General features: G+C 30.7%; 1 protein-coding gene across 1 annotated transcript in view; it reads left to right on the top strand.

The window, feature by feature from the left end:
- Window positions 1-16,132, top strand: part of LOC114327860 (probable G-protein coupled receptor No18) — a 400,100-nt gene that overhangs the window by 380,304 nt on the left and 3,664 nt on the right. Inside the window, exon 2 of the mRNA XM_028276573.2 lies at window positions 12,668-12,997. Within this exon, the coding sequence (XP_028132374.2) occupies window positions 12,703-12,997 (295 nt within the window). The 5' untranslated portion in view covers window positions 12,668-12,702. The remainder of the gene's footprint in view (window positions 1-12,667; window positions 12,998-16,132) is intronic.

Raw genomic sequence — 16,132 nt, 5'->3', positions numbered from 1 at the left:
ATGGCAATAAAGCATATTTCTATTCTATTCTATTCTAGTTTTCTGAGATGGAATTGTCATATTTAATTATTTTGCTCTTATGTTCAGTCTGTGTACTAGTCTTTGCAGACTATCTTCATCTTGGGTTTTCAGTATTGCATCATCTGCGTAACAAAGTATTTTACTTCTCTCTTTCCCACTCCGAAAACTTCTTTCTGAAATTCCGCCTGCAGTTGTGTTTAGTCGAGTAGCTCAACAGACCTGTTGCTGGTTCCAAGCCCGTATAAAGGAGGAGGGGTCTGCAGCCAGGTTAGCACCCTATTGATAAACTTTAAACCCATACAGCTCATAGAAATAAGATTTTGCCTCCGAACAGTGTTACAATTTTACTGCAGAGGGATTCATAGAAACTGACTATTTAACAAAATAAAATTTACACATGAAATAGGAAATAATAAGAGAATTTTCTATGGTAAAACTCCTCATCTTCGAAAGGAGTTGTGCAGCAGCAACATTTTTCTAAAAATCTACAGCAGAAACAAAAGGCAGAACGTTATTGCCCTGACAAGAGCAAGAAACAAATCTAGACACACTGTCAAATTAAGTAAGAAAACTCTATGAAGACAATTCATCTTCTAAATAAATTAGATGAAAACAACAAAAAAATTACAGACTAAAATCACTAGCCAGTTATGTCTAAGTTTAGCAAACCGACTATAGCAGTGTTTTAGTTGATAAAGCTAGACTGGTAGCTCGAGGCTACCAATAGTGTAGCATTAGTAATAATGTATATGCACCTATACAGTTATACACCTATATTTATAATAGGACGTAACTTTTTTCAATCTTGTATTTTTATAAAAAAAAATCTCTTAACTTAATTGTCTTTTTAGGAAGCTCTGATGATGGCACATAATATGTTGAAAGTACTTATCTGATTAAGAAAAAAAATTTTACACAGTTAATTTTTTGAGAACATACACCTGTTTGCCGGTTTGACCAACTTTGAAGTGTGTACAAGTCATACAGTCTTTTTCAATTTATTGAAGTAAAACTTTCGCTCCCTGTATAGGATTTAGCATCATATTCTACAGACAATGAAATAAATACTCTAATTGTTGCTATTCTTACTATATAAGTACTACAGGTGCATATACATTATTACTAATGCTACACTATTGGTAGCCTCGAGCTACCAGTCTAGCTTTATTAATTAAAAAACTGCTAGTACATTTTTTTTAATTATACTCACAATTATTATTGTACTATTTAAGTTATGTTGGTCTCTTTTTCTTTCATGTAACTCTTCTATTTTTATTAATTCCTTCAATTACTTCTTTTCCCGCTTCTTACTGTATATTTTCTTAATCAGTGATTTTTTCTGGAATAATTTCCACTCTATTTTCAGTTTGAATTTGTGCAATTTGTTAACTCTGACTAAATCTAATTTTATCTTTTTAATGGAATTTTCATCAAAAATTATATTCTGCGCATGGATTAAGTTACTTTCTTCTGGATTCCATAGTATATAACCAGTATCTGAATAACCTACCATATTTAGCTTTTCACCACAAGGTTCAAGGTTATGCTTCCTGTTCAATTTACGAATTAAATTCTAAGCATTCCAACGAAATAATTTTATCTTTTCCATATTTGGCTTTTCACCGCACAAAATTTCAGCAGGTGCTTTGTTATCAAATAAAGTTCGAGTTTCAGTTGTATTAATTAAGTATCCTGCTACTCTCACGGCTTCCATAAACGGTTCTGTTAAAAGGTTTAGAAACGATATTTTGTTTTGGATTTCTATGTACTGTATACTGAACTTTGGTTTTATTATTTGAATATAATCTCTCAAAAGGTTTTGAACATTTTTGAAAAAGTATCCACAAAGAAACCGAATCACAGTTTTCCTACGGGTAGTAAGAGTTTTAACGGTAAAATATTGCAAAACCTCTAAATTTTAAAGAATGGCATGGATTGACATGAAAATTGGAACACACATAACTAACAAGTCAATGAAAAAAAGTAATATTGTGCCGATGTGTGCTTATGCCCTGAGGGTGGGTTTTACCTCCTCTCGAAGGTGAAAAAATATACGTCCAAAATAAGTGCGGAAGTGGATAAACTGACCAATTTTAAGCAACTTTTGTTCTATAGAGTTTTTTCATTAAGTCGATACTTTTCGAGTTATTTGCGAGTGAATATTATGTTCATTTTTCAACAAAATAACCACGTTTTTAGACGCTTTTTCGCAAATAACTCAAAAAGTAAGTATTTTGTCGAAAAAAAAAATTCTTAGCAAAATTATAGCCTGTAAAGGAGTGAAAAAAATGGTGTATATATTAGGTCTCTAGACCTAATAGAAGCAGAGTTATAGCTAATGAAAAATAGGTTCATATTCGTCAAATTCCAAGTGAAATATTTTAACGTGAAATAACCAAAAATCAAGCACTTCTTGGGGAAAACTCGTTACAACTTTTTTAACGTGTTTGAAAAAAGCTTTAGTTTTGTTTGTAAAAAAATTTCTAGCATCAAAAGTAAACAAGTTACGAACAAAATAAGGTTGGTCTCTTTATTTTATGGTAAAAAAATGGGGAAAATCACCCTCTAATTAGCATCTCACATGAACTTAATCGTTAACACTTCAAAAGTTGCCTTACTATTGTATGTATTGTTTATTTGGTTTCTTCGGTTCAAAGTCCTTATTTTTTAAAGGACTCTAGTAGAAAGGGCTTGAACGAATCACTAAGCACGAGTGTATGCACAATTTGAACAGCCATATCTTAACCAATTTTTGTCTTTCAGAAAAACAAAAACAAAAAATATACAGAAAAGCAAATCCGACTTTTGTTACTGTTCGAGATTTTTAGTAATGCGAATAATTTTAAAGTTATTTAAAAAAAAGCTTTTTTCAAATAAAAAATTTTAAAAAATTTTATTTTAAAACCAAATTTTTTCCAAAAATAAGCACTTTGACTCGATGAAATTTATAGATCATATTTTATAAACACAACATAAGTAAAGCAACTTGTGAAGCGGTAACGATTAATTTCATTTAAGTTGCTAATTACGGAGTGATTTTCCTGATTTTTTTTTACCAAAACAAAGGGACTAACTTTATATTGAGCGTAATTTGCTTACAGATTCAGATTCAGATTCAGATTCATATTCAGATTCAGATTCAGAAATGTTAATTGCTTTTAAATACAGTAATGCTTAAAATAATAGCTCTCCTAATAAAACATTTTCCCCCATGGCCATTAATATTGATCGTCTGGGGGTAATTTGCTTATATTTGAAGCTATAAACTTTTTTTATAAAAACAGAAGTAAAGCTTTTTTTAAACACTTTAAAAAGTTGTAATGAGTATTCCCCAAAAAGGGCTTCATTTTTTGGATATTTCACGTTGAAATATTCTATTTGGAATTTGGGAAATATGAACCTATTTTTCATTAGTTATAAATCTGCTTCTACTAGGTCTAGATGCCCTATGCATACACCATTTTTTCACTTTTTTACAGATTTTTGCTAAGAATATTTTTTTCGATAAAATACTTTATTTTTGAGTTATTTGCGAAAATCCGTCTGAAATAGTATATTGTACGACAAGAGAGAAAAAGACATATTTCTCACGAGCGCAGAAGTTTGTTGGCACGAGCCGAGGCACGAGGCGAGTGCAGCAAATCAAGCGAGAGATAAGTATGCCATTTTCTCTCGTGCTGTACACTGTACTTTTTCTATGGATGCGTTTTTGTCAAGAGTTCAAACTTCAAAATTAAATAATTTTGGTGCTTTTAGGTATATTATATGCCTAAATTGAAATAAAATACATATATACACATAAGTATTTAATATTCATAATATTTATATACTTTATTTATTTAAAATTATAATTCACAGTTGAACAGCCTTAAAAGGTAATTTTTGATAAGTTTTGACAAGTTTGAACACATTTTGTTTGACAAAAATAATTGTGTTTGTATTGTGCATGTTACCATGGAAATGGCGATCATATGTATGTAAACCAGCGGTGAACCCGTGAGAAATAGTATATTGTGCAACAAGTGCAGAAAGGTACTAATTTCTCACGAGTTTGAAAAGTTGCGGTACGAGCGCAAGCGAGTGCCGCAATTCATACGAGTGAGAAATTACCTTTCTGCACGTGTTTCACACTATACTTTTTCTACAAGCACAGTTTTTCCTTCCTAAAAATAAAAATCACAATTTCCAAACGACGATTAATTATAATAGGTACCTATGTGATAAATTTTAAACTGTATTTAATTAATACCTACTAATCAATTTAAATTCCTTATACCTAAATAAATTGCACAGAAATCAGTTAAAAAATTAATGCACTGCCTTAATTTGTTTAAATTTAAACAATTATTACACATTATTGACATTATATTTATGCAGTCACGGATTTACACAAAACCTACTTCATTCGACGTCTCTTGCACAGGTTGCTAAATCCTTATTGGTTATTTGATAATTATAAAATGTTCAATAAGAATAAAATTGTAAAATAAAACAGTTGTAACATCCATAATTTAGTTTCTATGCTATAGTTAAATATAATAATTGTCTTATAGGTTATATATTTGTCTAAAGTTTAACCACGGATGTAAACAGAATATAACGTTACTCAGAATGCGGTAGTCCACGGATGTAAACAGAATATAACGTTACTCAGAATGAGCTAGTCAACTGTGCAGAAAAGAACTTTGCGGCACAGAAACGTCACTTTGCGGCACAGAAACGTCACTTTTCTGCACACTAATGTCAAATATCTTATACTGTGAGAAAATATCAAGTTTGCTAACATAAAACCGTGCAGAAAAGTGCACTTTGAATAGTGGTTGTAGAAAAAAATATTTCTCACTGCAATGGCCGACTTTTCTCACTGCCTGAGAAATTGTTCATTTTGAATGTATGTAAGTAGTGAGAGAAGTTGCACATTGTATAGCATCCATAGAAAAACGTGATTATTTTGTTGAAAAATGAACATATTCATTCGCAAATAACTCGAAAATATTGACTTAATGAAAAAACTCTATGAAAGAAAAGGTGCTGAAATTAGTCAGTTTATCCATTTTCGGACTTATTTTGAACATATATTTTTTCACCCCCAATAAGGGGTGAAAGCCACCCCAGGGCAAAGCACACATCAGCAAAATATCACTTTTTTCTTTGGAATGTTAGCTATGTGTATGTCAAATTTCATGTCAATCCAAGTGGTTCTTTAAAATTTACAGCAAACACCGTGAAAGAAGGTAGGGGAACGCAGGGCGGAATGGGGTACCGGGGCGGAATGAAGATTGGTATTTTTAAATATTAATGACGTGCTGCAGTCAAGCGGCTATAAGTAAAATTACATCAGTGTAGTAAGAATGAAGACCGGTAGGCATGTTTGTCTAGTTCTCTTGACGTTAACCACGTTTTTCGCTTATAATTTGCAACTGTTTGTGGATTTTTATGAACAAGGTAAGTTGCACACGCTTGTTTTTTCACAACGCTAGTTGGTAATACTTATAGGGTGTTTATTTAGCTTTCGTTTACTAGGCAAACGTTTTCTTACCAATCCTTTTCGAGCGACCATAGCTTGATGAAATAAATCATGTGGTAATGGGAAAGTCTGTTTGGGGCGGAATAGGGAAGTACCCCGTTCCTCCTCACACTATTTTTATTAAACAAGAACTCTATATTTAACTATTTTCCTTCTATTTCAGATGCTTCGAGTATACAAAAGGAAGGCGAATAGACAGTTATGGTCTACTGAAAGTATGAATATTGCTGTCGAAGTGGATATTTCTGGTCAAGTAGGATATTTGAAGGCTTCAAAGCAATATAATGTTCCCCAAAATACCCTGGAGATATCCTGGAGAGAAAGGGGAAGATCCACAATACCATATTGACAAAACAGCAAGGAAATTTTAATCTGCCTTTACCGAAAGGAAAGAATATGAGCTCAAGAGCTATTTGAAAATTGTGGAGTCTCGAATATTTGGTCTAACGATGAAAGATTTGCGTACCTTAGCTTATCAGTTAGCTGTAAGGAATGGCCTAGCCCACAGATTTTAGAATGAAATCGCTGGCCAAGATTCTGTCAATAGATTTTTAAAGAGAAATCCTACTTTATCACTTCGGGAACTTGAGTCAAAATCTGGCGCCAGAGCTATTATGGGCTTCAATAAAATAGCAGTGATGAACTTACCATAACTTACATAAAATGACTTTTCAACGGTACTTAATAATTAGACTTAATAATTACAGTTATTAAGTTATTTTTTTATTAATTTCACTAAACTTGTAATGACTACCCCGTTGTGCCCCGGTTCAGGGGCAGAACGGGGCAATTGACATTGTTTAATATTTTAGTACGAAACTTACTGTTGTTGTTCTTATAAATAAATGGTATTGTAATATAATGTTAACAACATTACAATGAGTTTATATAATGATATGCAGCTTAAATAATAATTAAACCTAACTTATTTTTAAAAATCAATTTCAACGTAGTACCCCATTCCGCTCCCCCCACCCTTCTCTACTAGGGAGCGGCTTCACAACCTGATTTCATTACTTCACAATATTAGTTTCACAACCGAAATAACACGATTAAAAATATCACAAATTCATTAATTAACTAATGATTAACATCAACATCAATTTAACTATTATTAACATCAAATTAACTAAAAAAATTCCTAATATTCAGGCACACGTTCCGATGACGGTATCAGTCAGTATAGTTTGTGCAGATGATTTAGTGATGATTTGATCAAATATTGACAAATAAAACAGATACAATAATTATTATTTACACAGCACATCAATTACTTTCGAATTAATTCGAATGATAAAATGTAGGAAAGATAAAAGCTATATTTAAACATTTTAGACAGTTAAAATTAGTTTCGTACCTTAGAAAAATAATGCGGTTCGAAAATGCTGGAGAAATAATTTTACGGTACAATTATTTTTTAGTTTACGATGCAAGTGAAATGATATTGGAGGTATGTTGTTAATGTTGTGTTTATTTTAATAGATCTCACGTGTAGGGATGGAAAAAACCTACCGGTTTAAACCTAAAACCGGTTTTTTACTTCGCAATAACCTGTTTTACCGGTTGTTTTTTGTCCCTGTTGTAACCGGTTTTTTCTTTTTAAGTAAAAACCGGTTATTAGGTTTTTACGGTGATTAGGATTAGGTTAGGTATGATTTTGGTTCCCAATCATAATTATTATTCTCAAGTAATTATTCCAAACAAAACCATAATTCAAATTTTATTTTATTTTATAAAATACAGAAGCAAACTGAAAGTGCAATCTCACATCAGCCAGAAACAATTATTAAGTTTTATTATAATATTTCCTTGAAAAGGTATTTGTAATCATAATATTTACATAAGAAGTGATCTGGTTGAATTAGACGCAAACATCATCTATTTTTCACACTTAACTTTTGACATTGAAAGTGGGTGAATGACTTTTTCTGATTACCAAAAATAATGCTCTGACTATGAATATCGAATTACTGATTACGAATACGAATCTCCAAGAATTTCGCTACATTTTCAAAACGATACACTCATACAGGAAGTATTAAATGAGTTAAAATGTACCTATTCTACAAATATACAAACGTGTTAAAAGTAATACATCTTCTGTCGATAGTACTAATTTTGATCATATTGATATCGAGTCCAATGGAGTATCGCAAACTAAAGTGTATTGTAAATGTAACTTTGTAACCTATTGGATTAAAAAACCGAAAACCGGTTTTTCCAAAAACCGGTTTTTTTTTGGCCGGTTATAACCGCCAGGTTAAACCGTAAGCAAATAAAACCTGTATAACCAAAAACCGATGTTTTGTCAAAAACCGCCATCCCTACTCACGTGCTTATAGTTTATCTAATATTTTACAAAAATAATACTTCTATCATACAGGGTGAGTCATGAGGAACTGTACATAGTCCTACCTCGTATGGAGGCCCCTATGGGGAATAACAAATGACCATTAAAAAGTGTCTACTCCCATTGTTTAAGAATATACGGGGCGAGTTGTTAATTTTTACAGAAATTTTTATTCGTCATAATTTTTGAACAGTAAGATCGATGTGTCTTTTATTTTGGTCAATCGTTACACTATTACCACCTAATCAACTGAGTTATTCAAACTAGAAAAAAATCAGATCCGGTAAAAAATTTATTTCGTTTTGGGCTTAGAAAAAATTTCACCCTGTATACTGTTTTTGAAAATTCTAATAAGAATTTTATAAATTTGACAAATCAGCATTTAAAATAGCATATTTTTTTCCCATACGATTACTTAATTTTTATTAAAAAAATCAAATTTGACTACGAATTAAAAGTTTGCTGAAATGAACCATAGATTTTACGGTACAATTATTTTTAGTTTACGATGCAAGTGAAATGTTTTATTGCAGGTATGTTGTTAATGTTGTGTTTATTTTAATAAATCTCACGTGCTTATAGTTTATCTAATAATTTTACACAAATAATACTTCTATTTTACAGGGTGAGTCATGAGGAACTGTACATACTCCTACCTCGTATGGAGGCCCCTATGGGGAATAACAAATGCCCATTAAAAAGTGTCTACTCCCATTGTTTAATAATATACAGGGCGAGTTGTTAATTTTTACAGAAATTTTTATTCGTCATAATTTTTGAACAGTAAGATCGATGTGTCTTTTATTTTGGTCAATCGTTACACTATTACCACCTAATCAACTGACTTATTCAAACTAGAAAAAAATCAGGTCCGGCTTTAAAAAACTAATTCGTTTTTGTCTTAGAAAAAATTTCACCCTGTATACTGTTTTTGAAAACTCTAATAAGAATTTTATAAATTTGACAAATCAGCATTTAAAATGGCATATTTATTTTTTCCCCACACGATTACTTCATTTTCATAAAAAAATCAAACTTGACTACGAATTAAAAGTTTTTTGAAATGAACCATAGATTTAAAAAAATTAACTTTTATTACAAAATAAATTTTTTTGAACAAATATTTAATTTATAAGTAATAATACTACTACTGCTCGTCCTATACGTTTTAAATAATAAGTACAACCCTTTTAGCCAATTTCCAGAATTTCAAAAGGAACAGGTTGTTTTGAATAATACTAAAACATCACCCTGTATAATATTTGTTTGTAAAAAGGAGCCAAACAAATAAACCTAAATTAAACAAAAACAAAAAGAAATATTTTTCCCCTCGTTATTTGCATCACTACTTTCTCACCATGTATTGATACTATGTATGTGTATAAAAATTTAAGTGAATGTTGAGAGGCTATGATAATTTGACATTTTCGTTGTTTGAGTACATAATTTGACTTTTCGTTCGCCATCGTTATTATTTATTTGCGTTTCTTACACTATTTTTATTTTTGGCATTATCATATTTTACAAAATATTTTGCCGAATCTACTTGCCCGATGCTTATGCACGATAGGGCATCACCACCACATTTCTCAGTTGCTGTTCGTTAACATCCTCATGTAACTTATGGAAATAGGTAGATAGGACGCGGAGGGCATCATGCATGGCCACCTAGATCACCTGATGTTCACCCTGTCGACTATTCCATATGGGGACGATTAAAAGAAATGGTTTATCGAGAAAATATCAATACGCGACAAGAACTAAGTAATTGATAAAATTATTGATTCTTGTAACATTAGAAATGATCCCTTAACTCTCAGGAGGTCTATTAGATAGTTGATGGTCCGACAAAGGTGGATTTTATTTCGAAAATCTTCTATAAATCTCAAAAAAAATTGTTTTATTGTTTTATTTGTTTATTAAGTTGTTTTATGTTTGTGTACAACAATTATTGTTGTACACACATACATATTCTTAAATTTACTTAAACATGTAAATAAATCTGTTTATGTTTAATGTTCTACTAGTCTGGGCTGATTATCGGAGAATAGGCCATTTTTGGGAAAAGTTATTTACCAGCAATTTTATTGCTGGAATCGAATCTTATGATTGTATATATTACTAATATAGATATGCAAAGTCCGCAGATAGTGTGCTACTTTTTTTATAAACAAAATGGCGCCCGAAAATCGTGTTTTTTCAATTTTTGCTCTATAACTCCAAAGATTTTAACTTTAGACCAAGAATACCCAAATAAAAATACACCGCAATTAAATTCTGCACAGAGACGTATTTTTTCCGATTTACTTCGATGAAAACTTTCCCCGGAAAGAGCGGGTTTTTCCAACAAAATCTTTAATTTTCCACTAAGCTTTTAGATAAGTAGTTGTTAATCAATAATTAAATAACTTGGTAAAGTAAAAGCCCTTTCCACATATATTATAATTCCAGAGGCCGATGGAAATTAAATGAACAGTTTAGCAACAATTGAAATGTTACTTAAAAATTTACGGTCACTATATTAACGACAATAATTACGATGCATAAGAATAACTATTATTTTTTCATAAAAAGATACTATACCTATCTAATTTACTTTACATAATTGAAATTGGACTATTTAAGCGGCCTCAGGAATATTCTAAAATTATAAACAATTTTTTGGCTTATAAACAAATAGAATATCTCGGGAAATATTAAACTAAATTAAATTGTGAAAACGGTATTCGAAACACAGCGTCAGCATGCTTCCTCTAAAAGAAAAAACTTTTAATTACGACGAGTGGTTCCTGAGATACAACCGTTCAAAGTTGACCAAAATTTACGGCAAAGATATAAACAATAGGATCATAATTTTTAAACCATCACCTTTCTATTTTCGTCCTATTTCTCCGCGTCAATTTTCATATCTTTAAAATCCTCATAACATATATTACTATAATAAAAACTATCGATAATACGTGTGAAAATTGCCAAAAATAGCAAAATTCCAATCAAAAATTAGGTTGGAGAAAATGTAACCCTCAAAGTTCAAAATCGGTATACGTTAAAAAAAATGCATTTTCTCGGCTTCCCACGGAGAAATTTCCTTCATTCTTTTTTTGTTCCCAAGTAACTCGAGTAGAGCCATCAAACTAACGCATTATTAAGTGTTAAACTTTCTTTAGTTTTGTTATAAAAAATTAATTTATTTATTATAACACAATATTTTAATTTGTTTAAATAAAAATTGTTTAAATAATTATACAGCTTTCAAATGAAAATATTTATGTTTTTAACTTTAAAAGGTACACTTGTAGTAAGTTTATCTAAAAAAAAGCCTACAACTGGAAAAATATGTAATTTTCTGTTCTTATAAATAAATTAATCTATTATAACAAAACAAAAGCAAGTTTGACATTTAATAATGCGTTAGTTAGATGGCTCTACTCGAGTTATTAGGGAACAAAAAAAAGAATGAAGGAAATTGCTCCATGGGAAGCCGAGAAAATGCATTTTGTTAACGTATAACGATTTTGAACTTTGAGGGTTACATTTTCTCCAACCTAATTTTTGACTGGAATTTTGCTATTTTTGGCAATTTTCACACGTATTATCGATAGTTTTTATTATAATAATATATGTTATGAGGATTTTAAAGATATGAAAATTGACGTGGAGAAAGAGGACAAAAACAAAAAGGTGGTGGTTTGAAAGTTATGATCGTATTGTTTATATCTTTGCCGTAAATTCCGGTCAACTTTGACCGGTTTTATTTCAGGAACCACTCGTCATAATTAAACGTTTTTTCTTTTAAAAGAAGCGTCCTGCCACTGTCTTTCCAATACCCTTTTCACAATTTAATTTAGTTTAATATTTCCCGATATATTCTGTTTGTGTATAAACCAAAAATTTTTTTATAAGTTTAAAATATTCCTGAGGCCGCTTAAATAGTCCAATTTCAATTCTGTAAAGTAAATTAGATAGGTATAGTGTCTTTTTATGAAAAAATCATAGTTATTCTTATGTATCGTAATTATTGTCGTTATTATAGCGACCGTAAATTTTTAATTAACATTTTAATTGTTGCTACACTGTTCATTCAATTTCCATAGACTTCTGGAGTTATAATATATACGGAAAGAGATTTTACGTTACCAAGTTATTTAATTATTGATTAACAAGTACTTATCTAAAAGTTTAGTTGAAAATTAAAGATTTTGTTGGAAAACCCCGCTTTTTCCGGGGAAAGTTTTCGTCGAGGTAAATCTGAAAAAGCACGTCTCTATGCAGAATTTAATTGCGGTGATTTTTTATTTGGGTGTTTTTGGTCTAAAGTTAAAATCTTTGAAGTTATAGAGCAAAAATTGAAAAAAACACGATTTTCGGGCGCCATTTTGTTTACAAAAAAAAGTAGCACACTATCTGCGGACTTTGTATAGCTATATTATTAATACATACAATAACAAGATTCGATTTCAGCAATAAAATTGCTGGTAAATAACTTTTCCTTGTATTTTGCTAATTAGCCCAGAGTATACATATGTATTTTTGGGTAGCTCGGCATGTCAAGCCTGTAACACTGATACGTTCTGTGATATTTATAGCCTTTTAAGGGTTTTTAAATAAATATAACTTTTATAAAGAACAATTTTTCATTCAATTGGCTTGTAACTTATTGTATACAGCCAGCTACAGGAAATTCATCCTTGTGGATTAAAATATTTTTGTAATATAAACAAATAATATTTCACCAAAATAAATACTAAGACCATAATTTTTTGTTACAGATCTAAACCTTCCAATGACCTCCATGCTGTAGACCATGAGCGACGAGAACGTCAACTGCACCGAAGAACCATACGGTAATTTTACCACCATCTTCGGAACAACAGACGTCCCAGAATGGGAAGCTATCTCCACTGTAGCCACCCTAAGCTTTTTGATATTATTAACAGTTATCGGAAATGTTCTTGTGATACTCAGCGTTTTCACCTACAAACCCTTAAGGATTGTTCAGAATTTTTTTATCATTTCGTTGGCTGTTGCTGACCTTACCGTAGCTATTATTGTTCTTCCGTTCAACGTAGCTTATGCTGTGACAGGAAGATGGATATTTGGTAAGTTTTGTTAGTTTAGAATAATATTAACACTAGAAATCTATATCGTAACAAACTAATTCCTTACGATACGCCCCTGGAGAGGATCCTTTTATTGTGATTTTCATTGTAAACAACCCCAACACCCTGAGATTAATTATCGCGGAGTTTACCTTTATAATATATTGTTACGATCTGCTTTCTATTACTTTTATATTAATTATTATTTACTTGATCAATTATTTAATTAACGCAAATTATACATAAAAATTAAGAAAGAATCTCAGGGTGCATTTTTATAATAAAAAAAATGTCTAAATTATCTTCTGTTATACTTATCTTCTCACGTGGTTTCAGTATCACTTAGTTGATCGTTATCGGGATAAAAATAGGAAAAGGAAATAAATAGAAATACCATAAGTAAACACATACAAATACCTTTATTATCAATAGCAATGCTCTGTAAAATTTATCAATTAAATTCTGTGGGCATAATTGTCCAAATGAAACCTTTATCATATAAATTAATTTAATTCAAAAAAAATATTTATCGCTTTGTTTTTGATACCATTAATAAAAAACAAGCTAAACAAACAAATTTGGTATTTGCAAATTACTTATACTTCCTATTAAATTTTTGAAATATTGGAATCTTAAATGCATATGCTTTTACGTAAAAAAAATTAACTTCTGATTATAAAGAAAATCTATCACATAGGTTATTGACTGACCTTTTTGATTCACACACAATGATGTCTCCTCTTGACCCAAACAGCTCCTCCTTTTTGATTATGTTAGGCTACGAATCAAAGCCTTCTCCGTTCTCAGCAAACAATCCATCAGGATATCAGCAACTATTTCTCCAAAACACAAGCCAGGCCTCTTTTTTGCCAGTACTCGTTCAATAAACTCCAAAACTCTCTCCTTTCTTTCTCTCAACAATAATCTCCTGAGACCCAAGTATCTTTTTTACTTGGTTTCGCAAATAATTTTTATAATGATAATTCTTGTAACTTACTCTCTTGGACTGTACATAATCAAAGAGGTATTTCTTCTCGATTTGATTTGTCTCTCGTACCACTTTTCGGCTACTCCCACTATCAAAACAAAACACTAGTCCTTGCTGCTGAACTACTCAGGAAAACTTTTGACTGCCCCTTTCGGATGCCGGTAACACAATGAATTCCTCTTTCCAAAACTATCTGAACATTCAAACAAAACTTTCCCCATTCCAAATTTCCAAGCCAATCAGAAGCATTTCTCTCTCCAGCTCCCTCTGTTTCAATCAAAAAACCCAGTCATTCTTTCAAACAATATTTCTACTTAAAACTAATGACTTTTCGGAAATTATCTAAATATTCCTGTCATTAAACAAACATATTTAAAATTCCAATTCTCTTTACCTCTATTTTTCTAAAAACTAATAATTACATCTACCTGTGGATTTCCCTTTTCCGCAATAAACAATCGGTTTAAAATTATAATCCTAAATAACTTTAACTTCACTTTTTATGTACAAAAATGTTTTTAATTCTTCATGGAAAACTTCATTAAGGAGAAACCACCTTGCGTGACAACTAACTTCTAATAAATATTTACAAATCAATATACAGGGTGTATCAAATTTATGTGCCCGCGTTATATTAAAAAATAAAATATTTATTCTATCTTTGATTGATAGATTGATCCACAATAATATATTTTATTTTGTATCATATAACTATATGATTTTTAACCTACATAGTAGGTACTAATGGTACTAGTCCACAGTACATCGTCGTTTTTGGAAGATGACTACAAAAGTCTTAAATATGGTCTTAACTGCTTGGTTTAAGCGGGTCTACCACTTTATAAAAAATTTCAGAGTGCAGGTTGGACGCGTTTCCGCGTACCGCGTCATTAACATATTTACGTTGTCGGACTAACTAAACGCGGCTGTAAATTTGTCGGACAAGAGATCGACAATCTTTATTAATTAAATATAAGTACTTTAAATTGAAAATTAAGAGATAAATTTATTTTATTGAAAATTAAGAGTTTTGTAATAACAAAAACGTACCCACACACGCAAGATGTCACTCTAGCGTGGTAGTTTTGTTATTACAAAACTCTTAATTTTCAATTTAAAGTACTTATATTTAATTAAGAGCAAACAGTAGCGATCAACAGGTAGCAACTTCGGGAGGTTGCTATTTTCGTAAGGTTTGCGAAACTTTGGCAACATTGGTAATCTTTGACATTATCTAAGGTTAATATTTTGACAATTTAACTCGTAGGCGCGCTAAATGGAAGTAACAGAAAACAATTTTGTTATTAGTAAATAAATATTTATAGAAATAAACCAAAATGGGTGAAAATTTTATGTTAACAATAGGTATTTAAACATAGATTTATTACGAATTTCATTTTCATGGGAAGCAACTTTTCACACTTTTTTTTATTTATGACAACAGTAGATTACTTCTCCTAGGTACTTACATTATTAAAATTTGTTGTGGCTCCAATTTCGTTGTTCTCATAATTTTGGCACGGTTTTTAATGGACTTTTTCTTGGACCGATTGCTTTATTTTTCGTTTGATTAACTTTTCCCATTTTGTTAAACTATTGATAATATTTTCAGAATAAAAAATCCTCCTAAAACTTTACATACTCGCATTAGAATTCGAAATATTTTGACGTAAAATATGCTTACCTACCTACATATAACTAAAACTCACAATTAACAACAATCTATTCTTTCAAAGAGGCCAACAACTTATACAACAACTAAATATAATAAATTAACTATCAATAAACACTACTTTCCTATGAAACAACAATAACGAATTCTTAAATTAACACACTACTGCACTGAACAGATATCGATAAAGATGATAGAACAGATTAGAGAAAATCTGACGCAGGTTTGTCAAAAGACAGTGATAATTTCTCTATGTTGCCTAATTAGTGATTAGTTATATGTTCGATTTCTTGTTAGAAATGAAAAATTTTGTAGTTCCAATATTACACAAAATCTAGGTATGGGATAAAAAAGTTTATTTGAAGAAAATTTATTTTTTTGTTCTTCTTAATGACGGTACAGGCTCGTCTTTTTACTATTGTATTTAATTACAGAGTAATTTCCACATAGTTCTCAATTTGGACTCTGTACCGCC

Source organism: Diabrotica virgifera, chromosome 5, assembly GCF_917563875.1.
Source record: "Diabrotica virgifera virgifera chromosome 5, PGI_DIABVI_V3a".
In the NCBI taxonomy this organism is placed as follows: Eukaryota; Metazoa; Arthropoda; class Insecta; order Coleoptera; family Chrysomelidae; genus Diabrotica; species Diabrotica virgifera.
Note: the sequence above shows the minus strand (reverse complement) of the source record. Positions and strands in the feature narration are given on the sequence as shown.